The sequence below is a fragment of the Hippocampus zosterae genome, chromosome 21 (genome assembly GCF_025434085.1).
Source record: "Hippocampus zosterae strain Florida chromosome 21, ASM2543408v3, whole genome shotgun sequence".
Classification (NCBI taxonomy): domain Eukaryota; kingdom Metazoa; phylum Chordata; class Actinopteri; order Syngnathiformes; family Syngnathidae; genus Hippocampus; species Hippocampus zosterae.
This window is the reverse complement of record NC_067471.1, coordinates 1,959,666-1,983,214: the sequence shown is the minus strand read 5'-3', so window position 1 is coordinate 1,983,214 and position 23,549 is coordinate 1,959,666. Positions and strand designations below refer to the sequence as shown.

Below are 23,549 nucleotides of genomic sequence, written 5' to 3'. Positions count from 1 at the left end.
GGTAGCCAGAAGTGTCTTGTCGTTATTTCTAAGTGCCTATCTCCGACGATCCTTTATAAAACTTGATATTCATTCAAATTGAGTATCAGAAGTGTTTCAAAACACATACCATGCTTAACTTTCTCCATGGATCAAGGGCGTGTCCGGCAGCAAATGTCCCCGAGGGGCAAGCAGGCTCCCCACTGCCTGCTCTTTTCGTCGAAAAAATGTTGTTGATTGCATCAAGAGACCAGCCAACTAATTCCTTGGTTAGTTCTTCGGATGAAAATACGATAGGAGGTTAGGAAAAGTTAGACAAAGACAGCACAAAGACTAAGTGGCGAGCAAGGGGAGGGTGGGGTTGAGGGCAGGAGCAGGAGCTGAGCAAAAAGTGTCCGCCTTCGTCGAGAGCCAAGCAGAAAAGAGGAAGAGGAGAAAAAAGACGTATCCTACTTGAAAGAGTAAGAGGAGCAGCAGGCCCACTATATTAAAGAGGAGGAGCTCGAGCACCCTTGGCCAAAATAAAACCTCTCCTCTCACATGAACACTTTGAAACAGTAATTCATGCCTTTGTCACATCCCGGCTGGATTACTGCAATGCTCTGTACTTTGGAGTCAGCCAGTCCTCCATTAAGCGCCTTCAGCTGGTCCAGAATGCCGCTGCTCGCCTCTTGACTGGTACTCGTAAGAGGGAGCATATAACTCCTACTCTGGCATCCCTTCACTGGCTCCCCATTCATTTTAGAGTCGTCACCTTACCGTGGTGGAGGGGTTTGTGTGTCCCAATGATCCCAGAAGCTAAATTGTCTGGGGCTTTATGCCCCTGGCAGGGTCACCCATGGCAAACAGGTTCTAGGTGAGGGGCCAGACAAAGCACGGCTCAAAGACTGCTGAGGGATATCGGAGCAGGTAGGAGCCCCAGAGGTGCAGTGTGCAGGCCCACCGGCGCGTGGATGACGCCCTGGCGCTCACTAATCCAACCACCTGCTGCCTTGTAGGTTGGGTCTCTTTAGACAAAGGCTAGGAGAAGGCGACTCTGAATCCAAATCCCCCTGCTGCCTCGCAGGGTCTGCCTCTTAGGCATTGGCTACGGTGATACACCCTACCAGTGTACCCGGAGTGGAGCCCCGACAGGCAGGGTCAGACACGCAGTCAGCGACCCTGGCAACTCCTGCAGCAGACCCGGTCCCAAGTGTATTGGTTCATCCTCTCCCTTGGGCTCCGATCGGTGACACCGAGAGGGGGACACTACAGCCTGGGCAACTCAGTGTCTCCATATCCCCCGCCCAAGCCTTCGACGCGCACTGGAGAGTGGTATCCACCGAAGTCGCAAGACTTCGTAAAGCAACCACGGGAAGAGGCAGTTACCGGTTCATTAGAGCTCCGGCCAATTGGCGTGGAGCCGGAGCGCCAGGGGCCTCGTCCGACGGTGGGGTCGCACTCCATTGGCTAGCTACCGCCCGCCCCAAACTGGGCAGCCCCCGGTCAATAGGGTGCTAGCCCGTCACATTCGCCTGCTCTACTGGGTGCGTAGAGAGCAGGGGAAACCCGGAAAGCGAGTGCCTCCATGCACCAGGCAAAACACGGAAGAGAAAGAAGTCCCCAGCACTTCGCATAGCAAGCTGGAACGTCAGAACTATGTGCCCCGGAATGTCCCCCGACCCGACTCAGATCACTGACCTAAGAAAGACCGCCATCATTGGGAAGGAACTGGCCCGCTTGAACATCGATGTGGCCTGCCTCCAGGAGACACGCCTGCCAGACAGCGGATCTCTCAGGGAAGAAAACTACACCTTCTTCTGGCAGGGTCGGCCGCAGAAGGAACCGCGCCAGCATGGCGTGGGCTTCGCAGTGAGGAACTCACTGCTCCACGCAGTGGAAACACCGACCGGCGGCACGTCCCGTCTCCTCTCCCTGCGCATGAAGGCCGCCTCACGAGTCTACCCCGAATCGCAGTCTGGCTTCAGGGCTAAAAGATCCACAGTGGACATGATATTCTCCCTCCGCCAGCTTCAAGAGAAGTGCCGCAAGCAGCAAAGACCTCTGTTCATTGCCTTCGTTGACCTGACCAAAGCATTCGACCTGGTCAGCCGGAGCGGGCTATTTCAAATACTGGAGAAGATAGGCTGTCCACCAAAACTGCTCACCGTTATCCGCTCCTTCCATCAAGACATGCAAAGCACAGTCCGCTTCAACGGCGCTACCTCCCAGCCATTCCCAGTCAGCAGTGGAGTGAAGCAGCGTCCTTGCACCAACCCTATTTGGAATCTTCTTTTCCATCCTCCTCCAGTATGCCTTCTCCGACTGCGAAGAGGGGGTATACCTCCGCACATGGCAAGATGGTAGCCTCTTTAACATGGCAAGACTGCGTGCCAAGTCTAAAACCTACAACATCCTGGTAAGAGAACTACTGTTTGCAGACGATGCTGCCCTCACTTCCCATAGTGAGGCAGGACTCCAGCACTTGGTGAACAGACTCTCGCGTGCGTGCAGAGACTTCGGGCTCACGATCAGCCTAAAGAAGACAAATATACTAGCCCAGGGAACCACCGTCGCCCCCTCTATCACCATCGAGGACACGCCGCTGCAAAATGTCGACTCCTTCACCTATCTAGGCTCAACCGTCACATGTGCAACAACACTCGACGCCGAGATCAGCTCGAGGATCGCCAAGGCTGCCGGTGTGATGGCGAAGCTGTCGAAACGCGTCTGGGAAAACAGCCTTCTCAGTGCAAAAACCAAGGTTATGGTGTAAGAGGCCTGCGTCCTCTCCACCTTACTCTACGGCAGTGAGTCATGGACCACCTACGCTAGGCAGGAACGGCGACTTAACACCTTTCATCTACGTGCCCTCCGGCGGCTGCTGCGCATCAGGTGGCAGGACCGGATTCCAAACACCGCGGTCCTCCAACAAGCCGGCCTCCTAAGCATCCAATGCACCTTGATGAAGAGGAGGCTCCGCTGGATCGGCCATACCTTCCGCATGGACCCCCACCGGCTGCCGCGGGAAATCCTCTATGGCGAGCTGCTTGAGGGACGCCGGAGTGTGGGCCGGCCCCTGCTGCGCTACAAGGACACTGTCAAACGTGACCTAAAGGCGGTCCGGGTGGATCCCAACAGATGGGAGAGTGCAGCAGCAGACCGAGCCACCTGGCGCAACACCATCCGCATAGGGGTCGCCGAGGCTGCGGCGGAGGAGCAGGACCGGGCCTCACAGAAGCGGGCAGCGAGAAAGTGCCGCGCAGCTGCTCCACACACCACCCCACCATCCTCAACATTCATCTGCGTGAAATGCCAGCGGGAATGCCACTCAAGAATAGGGCTCTTCAGCCACTCGCGCTCATGCGTCCAGTAGATACAGGACCTAATCCCCCCCTACGCGTCGACTATCGCCTTTCGAGACGAGGATGCTATAGTATTTTCAAGATCCTCCTCTTTGTTTTCAAGTCTCTGAATAATCTCGCGCCACCTTACCTCTCTGAGCTCATCCGCCCCTACACTCCTGCCCGGGGCCAAAGGTCTGTGGACCAGTCTTTGTTAGAAGTACCAAGAACTAAACTGAGGCTCAGAGGGGATCGAGCCTTTTCTGTTGCTGGTCCCTCTCTCTGGAATGACCTCCCACTGAATATTCGGCAAGCCTCCTCGCCGCCCATCTTTAAAGCCCTCCTCAAAACTCACTTGTATTCTTTGGCTTTCGACTCAGCATGACTTAGATTTGTTCTTGATTTTACTGCTTGGTGCTTTCTACCGCCTTTATTACCGATTCGTCTTGCTGTTTATTGTGTATGTTAAATCGCTCCATGTACAGCACTTTGTATGCAGCGATGGCTGTTTGAAAGTGCTCTATAAATACTGTTGACTTGACTTGACAAAAGCGGAGGTGGGGGAGCCTAGAGGTAAGATCTAAAGCATGAGCCCGACTCGAATTTAGGGCCTAAAATGTCCGTCATTGCTTCAGGTGGGGACGGGCCGGGCTTCTCTCTCTTTAAAAAAAAAAAATATCACTGTAATGTTGCTTCCCAAACAACACAGTGCACTGAGGCGTTTCGAGGCCGTGAATAGTTTTGGCCACGAGAGACTGTGTTTTGCAAAAAAACAGAAGTCACCTCATCACAACACGGACTGTACTCTTAAAATGGCAATTCAAAGAACTCCTTCCTGTCTCTGTGATGGGCGTCATGAAGCGTGTTGACACAATGACACACTGTTGATACTGTGTCGCAGACTACTGACACCTGCTGGACTTTCAAAATCCCTGAAGGCAACTGTTGGTGGAAGAGTGGCCTCCTCTTCCCTGTGTATTTGTTGAATTTCGGATGAGGTGAATGTTGGTTCTTCATATAAAGTCTGGAATCAATGAACAGTTTCTTCAAAGCTTTTAATGACAGAATATTCCGGGGACCCGCAGTTACAGACAATGGCTGCGATGGTCACGAGTGCGAAGCAGGAAGAGAATCACACAATTTTTTATATCAGAAGGGCGTTACCGGGACGCAAGGTGTGATATCATAACTTTCGTTTCTCCTAAACCGATTCTCAGCTTGGCGCATTCCAAAGTTTGTGCGTCTTCAGCAGGGAGTATTCCAATTCTAGGTGAGGATTGTTACAAGTACGCCAAGCTGCACTGCGGGCATGTGAAAGTTATACAGCATGGCCAAATATGTACAGAGTACAGACTAAATATGAGCAGAATACAGACCTCACAACCCACTTGACATACTGAACTGTCTGATTTGAAAATGAAGAGTATACAATATCATTCACACCGATGCATTCATATTGTATTATTCAATATGTTTGAATAATGTGAAATTATATAAATGAGGATGATTGTGGGCTTTGTCTTCACAAATTTTGATTCAGACAAAAAATTGCTCCAGTGTTTTGAATTTCAGTCTGTTGCATTTCTTGCATGCTATTTCCCCTGCTGTGGAGAACACAAACTCGCATGGTAGTGGTGATGCCGGCGTACAGAGAAACTGCTTTGCGAGGTCGGAGAGGTTTGGAAAAGTTTTGTATTGGTTCTTGGATGACTATAGAGGGTCTTAACTGCGTGCGGTCAAGACCCTCTGTATTATTTATGATAGACATTTAATACATACGGTTGGCTCGTTTCTTCCGACACGCAAGAGTAGTATATTGTTTATGTCTCCTTACAGACACAACGGCTAACTAAGGGCAGTTGGAATAAAACAGAGTGTTAGAGAAAAGCCACCCCAATACCTGTATTCAAGTTCTGCCAGTTGATTGTAATATTGTTGGTAATCCTATTTCCGTCTGGTCCCGCTAATTGTTTGTCCTGGGGGGATCAGGGCTTTGCCCACCCGCGCGCCACCGGACTGCGGTTTTTATAGCCCTGAATAGGTTACTCTGGTTATGTCAACCTACAGCTGGTCCGGTTTCTGCAAATGATGTTTTTTCTGTTCACAGCTGTTTTTCCCTTCAAAGGGTGAGGCGGCTTCTTTCACTTTCTAGCTGATCATAAATTTCCACTGCTGTGCAGTCAAGCGTCCTATTACACACTCACAGCTCTCTCTTCTTTGAATTCGATACTTTTCGATTTCTTTTTTTTTTCTTCATTTCGTTTGTTTATTGAACATAAAACATATACAGTAATAATTTGACGGAAAGTAAGGTAAGTAAAACAGTAAAAAGGATCATTCAACAGTTATTTTGTTCAAGGGAGTAGGAAGAAGTAAAGTAATCTTTCGCGCTTTAACCCAAAATCTTCCCTCAAATCAATGATAGTCATTGTGCACATACTTGAATGAAAACCACATGTCAAAATCACATCTATGCATCTTAAAAAGGATATCATGTTTACACAATTCATATTGTTCATTATCTCCCATGCAATCAACAGGTTTTTGATCTTGTCTGGTTCTTCATCAGGAGGCACCATTTGGGAGTAAATAACGTTCTCTCGCAATAATGTTGACACCAAGCAGTTTCAAAGCGTTTATCACAGCACACAACTATTCTAAATTAAATGAATAATACCATGTTGTTATTTCATGATGACACTCAAAAAGAAGAAAGAAAAATAATGATCATAAAAAAACAGTTAACAGTAAATTATGTAAAACTGTATGATCACATCTTACGTATTGCCATTTGTTAAACGTTTGTTTAAGGCGTATTTTAAAGGCATTGACTTTGGAATGTTCGATTTAACCATATTTAATTTATATACCGTACTGTGTAAATGGACCTTTTGCGAGCTGGCGAGAGCTCAGTGGACAATTTGTTCTGATGTTATCTCGTGGTCAAATTGGATAATGCATCCTTAGGCTGAATTTGAGTCTTGTTTTTAGGTCAATCTCATATTTAACTATCAATCGTACCATCACTCCTACCATGAAATGGCGCGCCTTCCATCAACGACTGATCGCAGACAGACAGACTTTGACGAAAGCATGACCTTACTCTGAATCTTGCAACATGACCACCACTTGAACCTTATGATGTTACCTTGACTTCAACTGTCTTAGCAACGAAAAATAATATTAACACCTTTTTGCAGGCATCGACCAGACGACCCTGTCAGTGCATCATTTGGCTAGATTGCGGTTTCATGCTTGCAGCTGTGTTCCAACCAAAAGTAGAGGGCCTACAAGCAATTAAGGTTTTCGTAGAAGCCAGCATTAAGATGACTTCTAAAAATATGTTGTAACATTAGAGCACCTGTCATCATGTTATGTGAAAACAAATGTCTTTCAAAAACAAAAGCATTGGATTAAGAAGAAAGATTAAGAAATGAAAAGCCGAAAACATAAGAATGATGGAACGGTCATCCAGAAACGGACAGGATGATGTCCATTACAGAAAGGATGTTATCAATTAGGAGTTACGCCCCGCTTAGCATATATAAGACTTACATAGAGATGTTGCCTTTGCGCATTTGTGCATTGACCACCACAATTGCTTGTGTCACACTTGTGTCCTGAATGTTCAGTAAAGCCTCTTGCAAGAACTTCTCCAGCCTCTGATTTCGCACCTCACCTCAGCCTGAATCAAACGAACACGCGGAGGACCTGAGGGGAGCAGAGGACGGTGAAAGGATCCCGCCATGTCCACAACAACCTCTCCCCCGCCTCCAACATTCTCTGTGCCTTGCCATGTCGTTTTTTTATGTAGTTCATCAGGTTGTGCGTGTGTGTGTGTGTTTGTGTGTGCGCACATGCAGCACGTGCTCATAGGTATCTTGGGATATGTGATATGTATCTGTGTTGATTGGGATCTTTTAATAACCATCATTCTAAATCTAAACCATAATTCCACACGTGTTTGTCTTCTTTTGTCTTTCAGACATCAGCAAAGATGTTTGTCCTGAGTGGCTGGATGCACAGTCTTCTCACATTCAAGAGGAAGAGGAGAAAAAAGAGATCTCCCACTTAAAAGAGGAAGTGGAGCAGCAGGCCCAATATATTAAAGAGCAGGAGCTACAGCACTGTTGCACGAAAGTGGAGGTGGATGAGCCCCCTGACATCAAAGAAGAAGAGGAGGAGGAGGTTATCTGCAAGGTGCCATTTACTGGTGTCTTTCAGAGGAGTATAAATGAGGCAGACAGAGAGGCTCCAAGCACCAGCTCATGTCAACACATGACAACAAAAGGTGTTGGAAACCACCAGGAAGAATCAAAAGTAAACGGTATCTTAGCTCCACGATCAGAAAGTGACATGTCATTAAATGCAGATGAGGATGAGGAGGATGAAGATGACTCTGAAGGTGATCTGACATGTAACACAGACAACAAACCCTGGAAATGTTCTCACTGTGGGAAAATGTATGCTTGTAAAAGTGCTTTGGAATTCCACATCGGAACACATACTGGTGCAAAACCGTTCACCTGTTCAAACTGTGGCCAGAAATTCTCTTGTAAGGCAAGCTTAAAAAGTCACAAAAGAACCCATACCGGTGAGAAACCTTTTGCTTGCACAGTTTGTGGGCAAAGATTTGCTGAGAAGGGAAAGTTAACAAACCACGTAAGAACTCACACTGGTGAGAAACCTTTTGCTTGCACAGTTTGTGGGCAAAGATTTGCTGAGAAGGGAAAGTTAACAAACCACGTGAGAACCCACACTGCTGTGAAACCTTTTGCCTGCGCAGTTTGTGGCCAAACATTCTCTCAGAAGGGACACTTAACATGTCACACAAGAATCCACACTGGTGAGAAACCTTTTGCCTGCGCAGTTTGTGGGCAAAGATTTTCTGAGAAGGGAAGCTTAAAAATACACACAAGAATACACACTGGTGAGAAACCTTTTGCCTGCGCAGTTTGTGGCCAAACATTCTCTCAGAAGGGACACTTAACATGTCACACAAGAACCCACACTGGTGAGAAACTTTTTGCCTGCGCAGTTTGTGGGCAAAGATTTTCTGAGAAGGCAAGCTTAAAAATACACACAAGAATACACACTGGTGAGAAACCATTTGCGTGCGCAGTTTGTGGCCAAAGATTCTCTCAAAAGGGAAACTTAAAAAAACACACAAGAACCCACACTGGTGAGAAACCGTTTGCTTGCACAGTTTGTGGGCAAAGATTTTCTGAGAAGACGAAGTTAACAAACCACGTACGAACCCACACTGGTGAGAAACCTTTTGCCTGCGCAGTTTGTGGCCAAAGTTTTACTGAGAAGGCAAGCTTAAAAATACACACAAGAATACACACTGGTGAGAAACCTTTTGGCTGCGCAGTTTGTGGCCAAAGATTCTCCTGTAAGGCATACTTAAACATTCACACAAGAACCCACACTGGTGAGAAACCTTTTGCCTGCGCAGTTTGTGGCCAAAGATTCTCTCTTAAGGGATACTTAAAAAAACACACAGGAACCCACACAGGTGTGAAACCTTTTTCCTGCGCAGTTTGTGGCCAAAGATTCTCATGGAAGCATCAGATTAAGAATCACAAGTGTGATGATGAGACGAGCATTCATCATTGAAGTTTTCACTTCTCACCTCAGAAGGTTTCAGGTTTGCATGCACCAAGGCTGATTGTATTTTATCCACCTTCTTACTGGGATGCTGACGTTTTCCTTGAGTGTAGACGCGCGATGAAGTGAAAATCAGAATTATTTTTTCAGAGAAAAACGGACCGCCTCAATGGCAGTAATGGAGTTTGCGGAAGCAATAGCCACTAATATAGACAACAAAGAATTAACTGTTGGGATTTGTCGAGATCTAAAAAAAGCTTTTGATACAATAGATTATTGTATATTATTGAATAAATTAGAGAGATATGGTATTAGAGGCATATCATATCAATGGACTGAAAGTTATTTTGAAAACAGATGTCAGTGTGTGCAGTTCAATAACAATAAATCTAACGTACTGAAGATTACTCATGGAGTTCCTCAGGGATCAGTGCTTGGACCAAAACTATTCATCTTATATATAAATTATATCTGTTGTGTCTCAAAACAATTCAAATGTGTCCTATTTGCGATGATACAACCTTCTACTGCTCTGGAGAAAATATGAAACAACTCCTGAAAACTGTGAAAAATTAATTAAACAAATTAAAAAACTGATTTGACAGAAATAAACTATCACTAAATTTGACAAAATCTAAGTTTGTTGTGTTTGCCACGAGACCAACTAAACACTAAGTTAAAATGAAGATAAACTCAATTGAAATAGAACGAATTTATGAAAATAAGTTTCTTGGACGAGTTATAGATACTAAACTATCCTGGAAGCCACACATAGATAACGTTAAAAGAAAACTATCCAAAACTATAGGGATCCTCCACAAGACGAAGAATGTGTTGAATAAGAGTTCTTTGTACACATTATATTACTCATTATTACTCCCATATATGACCTACTGTGTGGAAATATGGGGGAACGCCTGTAAAACAAACACACTCCCTGTCTTAAAGCTACAACAACAAAAAAAGCAATAATCAACAGGTCAAAATATATAGAACCCACAAATCCACTATTCATCAATTCAAACACAATGAAATTCTATGACCTGGTTGACTTCAAAATCACCCAATTAATGTATAAAGCACATAATAATCTCCTTTGCCAAAATATCCAGAAGCTTTTTGAAATTAGAGATAGTTGTTATAATTTAAGGGGTACCAACCAATACAAAAAATCAAAAACAAGAACAAACATCAAGCAAAGGTGTGTATCAGTAATAGGTGTCAATCTGTGTAATAATTTGGAACGGACCTGAAAATTAATAAATCGCTGGTTGTGTTCAAAAGTAAATTCAATCAATTTATGACATGTATGAAGAAATGCAGTATTTATAATGAATATGAGAAAATTGATATATAAAGGAGAAAGAACGAGTAATTATATACAAACCGAAAGGTGTTTAAATAGATAAGTACAGTACACATAAGAGTAAAAGTATTTGATATGTAGATTTTTTTCTTTTCTTCTTTGTCTTGAAAAAAGATGAATTCATATACTGCTACATAACAAGGGGTAAAGACTCAATAACTCAATAACTCAATAAGTTATTTACTTCTTCCTACTCCTTTGAACATAAAAACTGTGATGATGTCTGTCTTTATTTTTCTTTTTATAATTTTTACTTGCCTTCACTTTTGTCAATCTGTTATTGTAGTGTATGATATATATGTTCAAGAAACAATAAACAAACAAGCAAAAACCCTTTAATGCCTGACCCATCAAGGAATAGACAGAAAAATCTGATTTTTGGGAACTGAGATGTTCATTAACCCTTTTAACAAAATCCACAAACATATTTGTGCCATATTATCTTGTTTTCTAAATTGTTTGTGATATTGTATCACATTTATATAAAAATACATAGCTTACATCACAAACTGAAAATTTGGGGAAAATCATATTTTAAACCTGCAGTATATGTACTATAAAGAATGAGTTACATAATGAAACTGCATGCATCAATTATGATACGAAAGGCATTATACAGTTTCCTACATAGAGTGGCACAGGTCGTCGAGGAGGCATCCTATGGCGGGGTGGTGCGGGAACCGTCATGGTTTTGTTTCGTCTCCCGCAGCTGGCTCTGGAGGTTCTTTCCATGCCATTCTGCACCTGTTCCTCATGTCATTATCTGTCACCTGTTAAAAGACACTGCCAAGCTATCGCCAATTGTCGGATAATTCGCCTTGCTCTCAACTCTCGTACCAATGCCAAGTGCTTGTTTACTGGACCTCCTTTGAAATTACTCATCATCATCGCCCTGTTAAGTATCTCATTTTTTCCCCATTTATACATTGTTCTTGTTTTGGAGCATTATCCTTGGTGAGTTTTGGTTTTCCTGCCATTGACTTTTCCTTGTTCTGATTTTGTGTTCTTTTATTTTCCCTTGCCATTTGCAAGCTCATTTGGTTTGTGTGGGCGTTTTTTTCAAACATTTTCGAAAATGCTCCAGGGAGCCACTAGGGCAGCGGTAAAGAGGCGCATGCGGGTCCAGAGCCGCAGGCTGCCAACCCCCGAGTTAGAGGAATGTAAATCGCTTCGCCGCTGTCAGAGACCTAGTGATGGGAATTCCGGCTCCTTTTAGAGAGCAGGCTCTTTTGGCTCGGCTCCCTAAAAAGAGCTCCCGAATGGCTCCTCAGTTTTTTTATTTCTTACGTTATTTTTTGGTATTAAATTAATTTAATATTATGTGTAAAATGGAGTACTAATGCAAAAAATAGACATTATATCAAATATGTATTATTTATATGGCTTTATTTATATTCTTCATACTGAACATGGAGTGCTACAAAAATAAAAACAAAGTACAAAGACCCATCTCATAACAAGGTCGTCAAAAAGTTCCAATCTCTGAATGTGTATATTTATAAGCTTTTAACTATTTACAGTAAAACACCATAAGTAAGCTTTGAATACCACACAACAAATGATAAATTAAAATTTGTAAAACCAAAAGAAAAAAAGCAGAATCCAGGTAAAGGTTTTAGCTTGTCTTTAGCGAAGATTGGCATGAAGAAAAACCAAGTGCCTCAGCTTTGAGAGGTTGATCCTGTTTCTCCTCTCTGTTAATATTTGCCCTGTTTTGGAGAAGATTCTCTCTGAGGGGACAGATGTTGCGACAACACACAGCCAACACAAAATGGATGAAAATCCCTTGCAATCCCAGTTCCTCGTCAATTGTGTTCTGTTTTGCTGCTTTTAAAGTTTTTTGCATAAATTGGCTCATAGAGCTCTGGGTTGTACATGTAGGCAGTTGTGACATTGCAGCAGCAGCAACAGTTGCAGACACACTAGCACCTTCATTAATAGCTGGTTCCCTTGCTTGTCTTTTCTCTTCAAATTGTACTGATGGGTGGACATTTCTGATGTGCCTGTGCAGGTTATTTGTGGAGCCTGATCTATGGGATATTTTACCCTTGCACAGTCTACACGCTGCCTTTGAACTATCAATTAAATTGAAAGGAGTCCATATTTCACTGCGTTTCCTATCCATTTTCTCACCTTTCCACCGTGTTTTTTTTCCACGAACTCGCTCTCTCGTCTCCTCATCTGTCTTGTTCGCGTGCTGCTCAGTGTGCTGCTGTGTGTGTCTCTTCTCTAACCCCTTCCCCTTCTCTAAACTGCAGAGCGCGTGCGCGCGTGGGTGTGTGTGTGTGTGTGTGTGTGTGTGTGTGTGTAACCCACCCCTTCCGGCTCCCAATGAGGAGCCGGCTCCCAATGAGGTGGGAGCCGGCTCCCATCGTTCACTTCAAAGAGCTGGCTCTGGGAGCCGGCTCGTTCGCGAACGACACATCACTACGAGAGACCGCAACACATCAAGATCGAGTGTGAGACGCTTTTGGTGTTCTCGTGTGAAAATGTACGTTTGGAACATAACTAAGTACACGTAGGATTCCTGTGGCCCAAAAGAGGAAAACGAACGTCGTCGTCAACTCTTGGAAGTCCTTTGTCGGGAGAGACGTGCTGTAGTACACATGACAGGTTTGTTAACTTCGTACTCACTCGCTTCGTACAGAACTGCGCTGTTGAAAATAATATTGCACTGTTTATATTAAAGAGAATCATACTGCATGTCATAGGCACGGTAATGAGGATTCATGTAAAGATGGGCAGATTATGGGACGTCAACAAAAGGATGACAATGTACCTTCAACCATTAATATAAAAAATACTATAAACGCTTAACTTCTAAGTTAATGGAAAAGGGGTTTCATTGAAATGTATGTCAGAAAATATGAGCAGAAGAGCAATTCAACATCCTCGCAGCATGGGGCCCAAGTGGTTACCTTGTCTGCCAAACAATTCTTGTGCTCTGGATTTGAATTGCGCCTGCTCAGGCTTCCTCTGTCATTCCAAAACCATCCATACAAAACAACCATAGGACAGAAAAGACCCGACAAATATTAAGTATCTTTTTTCGTAATCAGAATTTTTTTGTTTGTATGAAATCTTGAATACATTTGATGTTATCAGCGTGACGTCTTTGACCCACTAATGAAAGGACACTTTCATGCTCTCCTCTTTCATCTATAACTGTTTCAAACAACAAAGTGTATGCAGAAAAGTGGTGATGATTGCATGACTGACTGCGTCTTATGTGTTGTGTTGTAATATTTTGTCATTTTATCTGAACTGTTCTGTTTTTCTTTCCTGTGGTTGAGAGGCACAGACATTTCATCTGCGCTGTATGTTGCACACAATACAATACAATACATGCTGATTTATATAGCGCTTTCACAACAGCGGCAGCTGTACCAAAGCGCTTAACAAAACAGTTCACATAAAGTAAAATAATAAACACAACACAAAACATAAAACACAGACAGTCGTGCAGTCCTAACCACTTTTCCGTCACACGCTTTGTTGTTTGAAGCAGTTTGAGATGAAAGAGGAGAGAATCAAAGTGTCCTTTAAACAGTGGATCAGAGACGTCATGCTCAAAATGTGCACACGTCGGCTACAAGCTAAGTTTCAAAGTCAACAAGAAGCTGTAGCATCCACTGACGAAAAAAGAGATTGGTTCACTTCTCCTGTCCCATGGAAATCCATTTCAATTCCAAGCGGCGACTCACGGTTCCAAATACGCATCGGCGCTCTGCGCCAATGCTCCTCTCTCCTCATCCTCAAATTCAGCAGCCATCCATCCAGCCGCACCAACGCCGACTGTCCAACTGCGCCGACATAACCACTGAACAAAACGGGGTTGTTGAAAAATGCTGCCCATTACAGGCGCAAAAAACACAAGCGCCCCGGGTCTGTCCAGCACCAACAGTCAATGGCGCCGACATTCCTCCCAATCAAAATCTGTGCTGGTACAGGCGTGCTGCCGAGAAGGCGCAACCACCAAGCACAGATACTGCTCCTTTGACGAATGTCTTGGCCAAAAAGCGCTGAAAACAGTCCATATCAGGTCCACACGATGAAACAACAAACAACATGTGACAAAACAAAAGACAAAAACAGCAAAAAAGAACAAAAAAGCAAGGCTCTTGAAGAGCACTTGCCGATGGCTGCCTACTCGGGCGCCATCTTGAAAAAAAACAAAAACAAAAAAAAAACAGCGTACATTTAACAATAAAGTTTACGCGATATGCCGTAATCTCAGAATTAAATTCAAAGTATTCAAGTTCCATTACTTGGATATCCTGGGAAATGGATTACGTTCCGAAATACATTATATCAGAGGGAACCAGAAACTGTTTCGGAATACATTTTTAATGCGACACGACTGACCCTGGTAGCAACCAGGGGTGCAGCCATAAATCTTTCATTGGGGTGGCCGGGATGTACCCGTGACTCAGCCCAAAAGGTGCCTGGCAGCTCGGTCTGATTTCAGATAGGTGATGTAATTATTTTTTCACAATGTTGGTCCAATAATTATCATGCATCCCGAGAGCTTGGTCACCTGCCAGATGATTTGAAGCACCCATGGCAAAAGCCAAACTGTTTATAATTTCTCGACCCGGCTTTGACACCTCTGCTGGGTTAGTTGCTGTATATTTCGAAATGACAGCGAGAGTTGCACTCCAAAAAGCACGTGACAAAAAAGGGGCGATCAGAACAGGACAATTACAACATGAAGACGAAGCATTCAAGCATTCCATCCAATTGGTGTGTGTGGTTCCATTGCAGACGTGTGCACATTTTTAGCGTGACGTCTTTGATCCACTGGTGATAGGACACTTTGATACTCTCCTCTTTCATCAATAACTGCTTCAAAAAACATGTATGCAGAAAAAGGTGATAAGATTGAACGACTGTCTGTGTCTTGTGTGTTGTTTTGTTGTATTATTTTGTCATTTAATAATAAGGGCCAAAGGGTGTACCCTGCTTCTTGCCTGAAATCAGGTGGGACAGGCTCCAACATGCCCCACGACCCTGGTGAAGATAAGTGGACTTGAAAATGGATGAATGTTGCTGATTTTCCATTTGTTTGTGTGTGTGTGTGTGTGTGTGTGTGTGTGTGTGTGTGTGTGTGTGTGTGTGTGTGTGTGTGTGTGTGTGTGTGTGTGAGAGTGTGTGTGTGTGTGTGTATACCTACCGCTATACCTACCGTAACGATCATGGGAACCAATGAGTTGATATACGCTTCAGCATCAGTGATCCTAGAGATGCTTGGCTATAAGAGCAACCATAGAAGCCATGAGATACGTTACCCACCATGGTGGAGGCTAAGATCAAGGCGGCTCGGAAAGATGTGAGTCAATTGACTTGAGGCCCAGAGAGGTGTAATGAAACGGCCGATACCGAGAGGTACATCCAGATCAGGTGAGACAGGCTCCAACACGCCCCGCGACCTTGGTGAACATAAGTGGACTTTAAAATAGATGTGTGTTGCTGATTTTCCATGTGTGTGTGTAAAATCCTCGTCTCACCCCCCCTCGGGTGGTGTCCGTCCCTCATTCAGCTTGGGTCCTCTACCAGAGGCCAGGAAGCTTGAGGGTTGCGTAGTATCCTTGCTGTTCCCAGCACTGCACATTTCTGAACTGAGATGTCCGATGTTGTTCCCGGGATCTGTTGCAACCACTCATCTAGTTTGGGGGTCACTGCCCCGAGTGCACCGACCACCACAGGCACGACTGTCACCTTTACCTTCCAGGCTCTCTCCAGCTCCTCTCTGAGCCCTTGGTATTTCTCGAGTTTCTCGTGTTCCTTCTTTCTGATGTTTCCATCACTTGGGACCGCTACATCCACTACAACGGCTTTCCTCTGCCCTTTATCTATGATCACGATATCTGGTTGGTTCGCCATTACCATCTTGTCAGTCTGGATCAGGAAGTCCCACAGGATCTTCGCTCTGTTATTCTCTACCACCTTCGGAGGTGTTTCCCATTTTGACCTTGGGGTTTCCAGTCCATACTCCGCACAGATGTTTCGGTAGACTATGCCAGCAACCTGGTTATGGCGTTCCATGTAGGCTTTCCCTGCCAGCATCTTACACCCTGCAGTTATGTGTTGGATTGTCTCAGGTGCCTCTTTGCACAACCTACACATTGGGTCTTGTCTGGTGTGGTATATCTGGGCATCAATGGCTCTGGTGCTCAGGGCCTGTTCCTGAGCAGCCAGGATGAGTGCCTCTGTGCTATCCCTCAGGCTAGCCCTCTCTAGCCACTGATAGGACTTCTTGAGATCAGCCATTTCGGTTATGGTCCGGTGGTACTTCCTGTGTAGGGGCTTGTCCTCCCATGATGGTCCCTCTTCCAGCTCCTCATCCTCTGTTCCCCATTGTCTGAGACATTCTTTGAGTACGTCATCCGTTGGAGCCTTATCCTTGATGTAATCATGGAGCTTGGATGTTTCATCCTGGACAGTGGCTCTCACACTTACTAGTCCCCGGCCTCCTTCCTTTCGGTTTGCGTACAATCTCAGGGTGTTGGATTTGGGATGGAACCCTCCATGCATTTGTAGGAGCTTTCGGGTCTTAACATCCGTGGTCTGAATCTCTTCCTTTGGCCACCTTGTTATTCCTGCAGGGTATCTGATCACTGGCAGGGCATAGCTGTTTATTGCCCGGGTCTTATTCTTGCCATTGAGCTGGCTTCTTAGGACTTGCCTCACTCACTGGAGGTATTTGGCCATAGCCGCTTTCCTTGTTGCCAGTTGGAGGTTGCCATTGGCTTGTGGTATACTGAGGTACTTGTAGCTGTCCTCAATGTCTGCTATTGTTCCTTCAGGGAGTGAGACCCCTTCAGTGCGGACTACCTTTCCTCTCTTAGTCACCATCCGACTACATTTCTCAAGCCTGAATGACGTCCCGATGTTGCTGCTGTAGATCCTGGTTGTGTGGATCAGGGAATCTATGTCCCTCTCGCTCTTAGCATACAGCTTTATGTCATCCATGTAAAGGAGGTGACTGATTGTAGCTCCATTTCTGAGGCGGTATCCATAGCCTGTCTTGGTGATTACTTGGCTTAGGGGGTTCAGTCCTATGCAGAACAGCAATGGGGAGAGTGCATCGCCTTGGTATATGCCACATTTAATGGACACTTGGGACAGTGGCTTGCCATTGGCTTCAAGTGTGGTTTTCCACATCCTCATCGAGTTCGCAACGAAGGCTCTTAGGGTCCTGTTCACCTTATACAACTCCAAGCATTCAGCGATCCATCGAGTGACATCGAGTCATAGGCTTTCTTGTAATCAATCCTGGCTGTGCACAGGTTGGTACGTCGGGACCTGCAGTCATGTGCGACTGTTCTGTCAACCAGGAGCTGATGTTTGACTCCCTGGTATCTCTACCAATGCCCTTCTGTGCTTCTCTCATGTATTGATCCATGTGTCCACTTATCTGAGCCGCAATGATGCCTGACATGAGCTTCCATGTTGTGGAGACAGGTTATTGGCGGATAGTTGGATGGGACTGCACCCTTTGAGGGATCCTTCATGATCAGGATCGTTCGCCCTTCGGTTAGCCATCCTGGGTGAGTCCCATCCCTCAGCAGCTGGTTCATTTGTGCTGCTAGGCGCTCGTGGAGTGCTGTGAGTTCCTTTAGCCAGTAGGTGTGGACCATGTCTGAGCCTGGTGCTGTCCAGTTCTTCATATCTGAGACTCTTTCTGAAAAAAGAGGTATCCCACTTGAAAGAGGAAGAGGAGCAGCATGCCCACTACATTAAAGAGGAGGAGCTAGAGCACCCTTGCACGAAACTGGATGTGGATGAGCCTACAGGTAAGATCTAAAGCCCGAGCCCGACCCGAATTTTGGGCCTCAAATGTCAATCATTGCTTGAGGTCAGGTCGGGCCGGGCTTCTCTCTCGCTGACTTTTTAAAAAATAAATATTGCTGCGATGTTCTAACCCAAACATCACAGTGCCCTGAGGTGTTTCGAGGCCGTGAATAGTTTTGGCCATGAGAGACCGCAAAGTCGCCTCACCACAACATGTACTGTACTAAACTCTTGCAATGACAATTCAAAGAACTCCTTCCTGTCTCTGTCAATTATCCACCCGTCATTTTTCTTCTATGTCTCTCTGCTTGTCTCTCTTACAAGTGCCGCGCTCGATTCTTAAGGACGTACTGCTGCTGTGGTTAATGGCCCAATTTTCAACCCGTCAAAATGACAGATGGCCTTAAATTTTTCCCGTCAACTCTTAAAAGAAATCTGTCAATGATGGAAAATTGTCGGCTAGTGTATCCTCTGCAGAAACTGAAATATAAAATATGTAAATGTTTATACAGTCTTGTTTAACTTAGATTTCGTTAGAAAAGACAGACTTTAATTTGTTTTCATAAATCGCCCCTCCTCCTCACGAGTCCTCAAAAATGGAATATGAAATTTCGGGTTTGCTTCGGGCTCGGGCCTGTAAATCAAGTTAATTGATTTACCTCTAGATGAGCCTCCTGACATCAAAGGAGGTTATCTGCAAGGTGCCCTTTACTGGTGTCCTTCTGAAGAGTACAAATGAGCCTGTGTGTGACCGAGGCTGCCATCGCTGTCGGCGCCTGATGTAATAATGTAACATTCTCCTCCACAGTAGTTTACTACAAAACTACTGGTATACTCTAAAATGGTTCAATGATTTTGTTGTTTACGATGATACTAGTGCAGCGTGTTATACCGGAGACAAATTCCTTGTGTGTTCTACATACTTGGCCAATAAAGATGATTCTGATTCTGATGAGGCAGACAGAGAGGCTCCATGCAGCAGCTCATGTCAACACATGACAACAAAAGGTATCGGAAACCACCAGGAAGACTCAAAAGCAGATGCCTTCTGAGCTCCAGTATCAGATCGTGAAAACATGCGCGCACACTAGTGGAGTGCGGTGAGGTTCATGGTTGGTGAGGCAGTCCTCTTCTTCCGTTTTGGCAGTCCGACGTAGCAAATTAAAAAAAGGATTGCACTTGACTCACCTGGCGCCTCTGCGCAGAAGAACAGCACAACATACCTGTTTGCTCACATACGCCCTCTTAATTGCAGCAGAGAACTATCTGCTGCAACCTGTGCCTTTTCACTGCAGTTTTATTTCACATCAGCAAATCTAAATATTAGAGCTGTCAGTTAAGCGCGTTTTTATTGGCATTAATTTAAATGAATTTTAATGGGATTAACCCTCGTAGTGCACCGCTTGCGATAAATGTAAAATGATGTCTTTGAATCAAAGGCAAAGGCATTCAGAAAAACACGAGAGATGAAACTTATTAATCTCGCGAGAAAAAATTTAACCCTTGTGTGCTCCAAATTAAAAAGGCCTTAAGTTACGCATTTTACAATTTTTGTAATGATGTATTTTGTGTTATAAAAACATTATTTTTTTTTTTCAAACACTTAAAATGTTCAGAGGCATCTGTGCTATCCATACATATATAGTTTTTATTAGTTCTTTGGGATTTTTTATTCTTTATTTTTTGCAAAAGGGAAAAAAAATTGTGTCTGGAGGTCCCAACCAAGCCCGACTAACAATCCCGACCGAACGTTCATTCATTCATCTTCCGAGCCGCTTGATCCTCACTAGGGTCGCGGGGGGTGCTGGAGCCTATCCCAGCTGTCTTTGGGCAGTAGGCGGGGGACACCCTGAATCGGTTGCCAGCCAATCGCAGGGCACACAGAAACGAACAACCATCCGCACTCACACTCACACCTAGGGACAATTTAGAGTGTTCAATCAGCCTGCCACGCATGTTTTTGGAATGTGGGAGGAATCCGGAGCACCCGGAGAAAACCCACGCAGGCCCGGGGAGAACATGCAAACTCCACACAGGGAGGCCGGAGCCAGAATCGAACCCGGTACCTCTGCACTGTGAAGCCGACGTGCTAACCACTGGACTACCGGGCCGCCTCCGACCGGACGTGTTCATGTAAAATGCATTGGTTTGACGCCTCCTGCAAAAAGGCAAACTCATTTGCGATCCTCTGCCGCCACCTAAAGTTGCAAAATTGGAATGACCTCAACCCAACAATGTGGCAGGCTTACGTCTGTCCAAGCGAAAACAAAGCGATTGACGTAAAAATCGCGTGAAATGCATGTATACACATTAGGTTTACGATGCATTCAAAAATATGAATTATAATTGGTCGCTATGGTGCAAAATATGTAAATTGTGAAGATTAAGGTATCAAAACGTTTTTTTATTATTGCTGCAATGCCTGAGAATTATCAGCCGGTGACGTCATGAAATTTAGGCCATTTTAGAACCCCTCCATAAGTTTCATCTCTCTCGTGTTTTTCTGAATGCCTTTGATTCAAAGACATCATTTTACATTTATTGCAAGCGGTGCACTATGAGGGTTTTAAAGCAGCTGTTGTGTGACAAAATATTTTTTTCACCGTTATTGATGGACAGTAATATTGTGTGAGAGATTATGTGTGAATAACTGCACCAAGTGAAAAATATTCATGTAAAATTCATTCATTCATTCATTCATTCATTCATCTTCCGAGCTGCTTGATCCTCACTAGGGTCGCAGGGGGTGCTGGAGCCTATCCCAGCTGTCTTCGGGCAGTAGGCGGGGGACACCCTGAATCGGTTGCCAGCCAATCGCAGGGCACACAGAAACGAACAACCATTCGCACTCACACTCACACCTAGGGACAATTTGGAGCACACTCACACCTAGGGACAATTTGGAGTGTTCAATCAGCCTGCCACGCATGTTTTTGGAATGTGGGAGGAAACCGGAGCACCCGGAGAAAACCCACGCAGGCCCGGGGAGAACATGCAAACTCCACACAGGGAGGCCGGAGCTGGAATCGAACCCGGTACCTCTGCACTGTGACAGGGGCGAGCGTATTGAGGATGCTGGTGAGACCAGAGTTATATCGGAAAACCAAATCATCAGGAGTGGAATCAATGTCCGGAGTCAGAGTGGTCAGCCATGCAGTGAGAGAGTCAATGTTAATGTCTCTAATATTACGGTAAACAATGGTCCGGGGTGATTTGGCATTTGAGAGCTGTAGTGTAATGTTGAATGAGATAAGGAAGTGGTCCGTGATTGGAAGTTCGTCAGCAGTACAGTTGGAGGGGGAAATACCAGAGCAGCAGATCAGATCCAGGGTGCAACCTTTGATGTGTGTGGGAAAATCTACAAATTGATCAAAACCAAAACTGTTAATTGAAGAAGTGAAGCCAATGGTGAGAGGAAGAGCAGTGTTGTCCATATGTATATTAAAATCTCCCAGGATTATTACATTTGGTGACAGAGAGGAGAGATGGGTGAGGACAGTAGACACTTCATTTAAAAAGTCGCGGTGGGGTTTGGGGGAGCGGTACACTGTGGCAATAATCGTGGGAATGGGTCCGGATATTTGACAGGCAAGGCATTCAAAGGAGGAAAGTGGCGGGAGAGAAACCGGAAGTACTTTCTACTTCTCGTGGTATAGTATCGCGAGACCTCCTCCGCGACCAGACTCGCGGGGCTTGGAAATGTAAACAAATCCCGGGGGAGTGGAATCATTCAGCTTTGAGAAGTACCCGGGAGTTTGCCAGGTTTCATTTAAGCAAAGAATGTCAAGCTTACGGTCCGTGAGAAGAGGTGTTTTTACGCTAAGCGAACGGATGTTAAGTAGCCCGAAGTTGACGGCGGCAGTCTCGCTGCTGCAGGGACCGTTAGCCGACCTAGCCAAGCCGGCTAACGCACAATGGTCGACGGATCGGCCGGCGTTTCTGGATGGCCGACGGGAGGAAGACCAGAAGGTTGTGATGGTGTTGGAAGCCCCGACGAGACCCACGATGAATATATTTCCGGGAAGGAAAGCGAACGATGTCCGGGAGCCGGTGTAGAGCAGGAGGAGGGCCCAGCCATTGGAAGCGGAGCCGAAGGAGCTCGGCCACCGAGTACTGGAGCAGATCCTTGACAGGGCGATGTAGGAGCGACAGGTTGAGAGGTAGGACGCTGAGACGCCGGGACGAAAAAGTCGAAGATAGTTGAGAGTGCGAGGCAGGCGTAAATGGGGGCTGGGTGGAATGACTGTGAGATGATGATCGTGATTCCATGCGAAACAGGAAAACAATCGAGCATAAAAACACCGTAAAAACACCATAAAACACAAAAGTTTGTGGGAGAGCAGCGGCAACCAAAACGCGCCAGCGTTCACTCTACCCGAAAGTCCCACAATGCAACAGCACAGGTGACACATCATCAAGCGTTGAGGAGGAGGAGGAGAATGAAGAATCTGATGGTGATCTGACATGTCGCACTGACAACAAACCCTGCAACTCTTCTCAGTGTGGGAAGATGTTTACTTGGAAGAGTTCTTTGAAAAGACATATGAGCTCTTACACTGGTGAGAAACTTTTCCCTGCACAGTTTGTGGCCAAAGATTTTCTCAAAAGGGACACTTAAATATTCATCAAAGAATACACACTGGTGAGAAACGTTTTGCCTGCACAGTTAGTGGCCAAAGATTTTCTCGAAAGGGAGACTTAAATGTTCATAAAAGAACCCACACTGGTGAGAAACCTTTTCCCTGCACAGTTTGTGGCCAAAGAATTTCTCAAAAGGGACACTTAAATGTTCATAAAAGAATTCACACTGGTGAGAAACCTTTTGCTTGCATCGACTGTGGGCAAAGATTCTCCCATCAGGGAAGCTTAAAAAGTCACGCAGGAACCCACACTGGTGAAAAACCGTTTGCCTGCTCAGTTTGTTACCAAAGATTCTCTCGGGTGGGACACTTAAATGTTCACAAAAGAATACACACTGGTGAGAAACCTTTTGCCTGCTCAGTTTGTTACCAGATTCTTTCGGAAGGGACACTTAAATGTTCACAAAAGAACACACATTGGTGAGAAACCTTTTGCTTGTTCAGATTGTGGCCAAAGATTCTCTCAGAAGAAAACCTTAAAAACACACACCGGAACACACACAAGTGAGAAGCCTCTTGCCTGCTTAGTTTATGATAACAAATTCTCTTGTAACAGTAACTTAAAAAGGCACATTCTAGCCCACGCTGGTGAATAAACATTTGCCTCTTCAGTTTGTGGCCAAAGATTCTCTCAGCAGGGAAGCTTGAAAAAACACGAAAATACACGGTGGTGAGAAACCGTTTGCCTGTTCAGATTATGGCCAAAGATTCTCTCAGAAGGGAAGTGTAAATAATCATGAAAAAACGCACACTGGTAAGAAATATTTTTCCTGCTCAATTTGTGGCCAAAGATTCTCTCAGAAAGGACACTTAATTCAGCGCATAAGAACGCACACT

General features: G+C 45.1%; 2 protein-coding genes and 1 long non-coding RNA gene across 5 annotated transcripts in view; 1 reads left to right on the top strand and 2 right to left on the bottom strand.

Moving 5' to 3' along the window:
- LOC127593748 (uncharacterized) overlaps nt 1-16,990 on the bottom strand; it is a 55,084-nt gene extending 38,094 nt beyond the window's left edge. The window contains exon 1 of the mRNA XM_052055402.1: nt 16,021-16,990. Coding sequence (XP_051911362.1) covers nt 16,021-16,812 — 792 coding nt within the window. The 5' untranslated portion in view covers nt 16,813-16,990. The remainder of the gene's footprint in view (nt 1-16,020) is intronic.
- LOC127593745 (gastrula zinc finger protein XlCGF57.1-like) overlaps nt 1-23,373 on the top strand; it is a 34,334-nt gene extending 10,961 nt beyond the window's left edge. The window contains exons 3-5 of one of the 3 annotated variants that reach the window (XM_052055398.1): nt 7,288-7,989; nt 8,074-8,241; nt 22,976-23,373. In XM_052055398.1, coding sequence (XP_051911358.1) covers nt 7,288-7,989; nt 8,074-8,241; nt 22,976-23,136 — 1,031 coding nt within the window. In that variant the 3' untranslated portion in view covers nt 23,137-23,373. Of the gene's footprint in view, nt 1-7,287; nt 7,990-8,073; nt 8,333-18,758; nt 18,873-22,975 lie in introns of those variants that run through there. The other 2 variants (XM_052055396.1, XM_052055399.1) reach the window with 2 other exon arrangements.
- LOC127593769 (uncharacterized) lies at nt 22,460-23,234 on the bottom strand. Its single transcript, XR_007960496.1, has 3 exons — nt 23,142-23,234; nt 22,976-23,059; nt 22,460-22,807 (listed from the first exon to the last, which is right to left on the bottom strand). It is a non-coding gene; the product is annotated as an uncharacterized LOC127593769 (long non-coding RNA).
- Nucleotides 23,374-23,549: the final 176 nt, after the last annotated feature.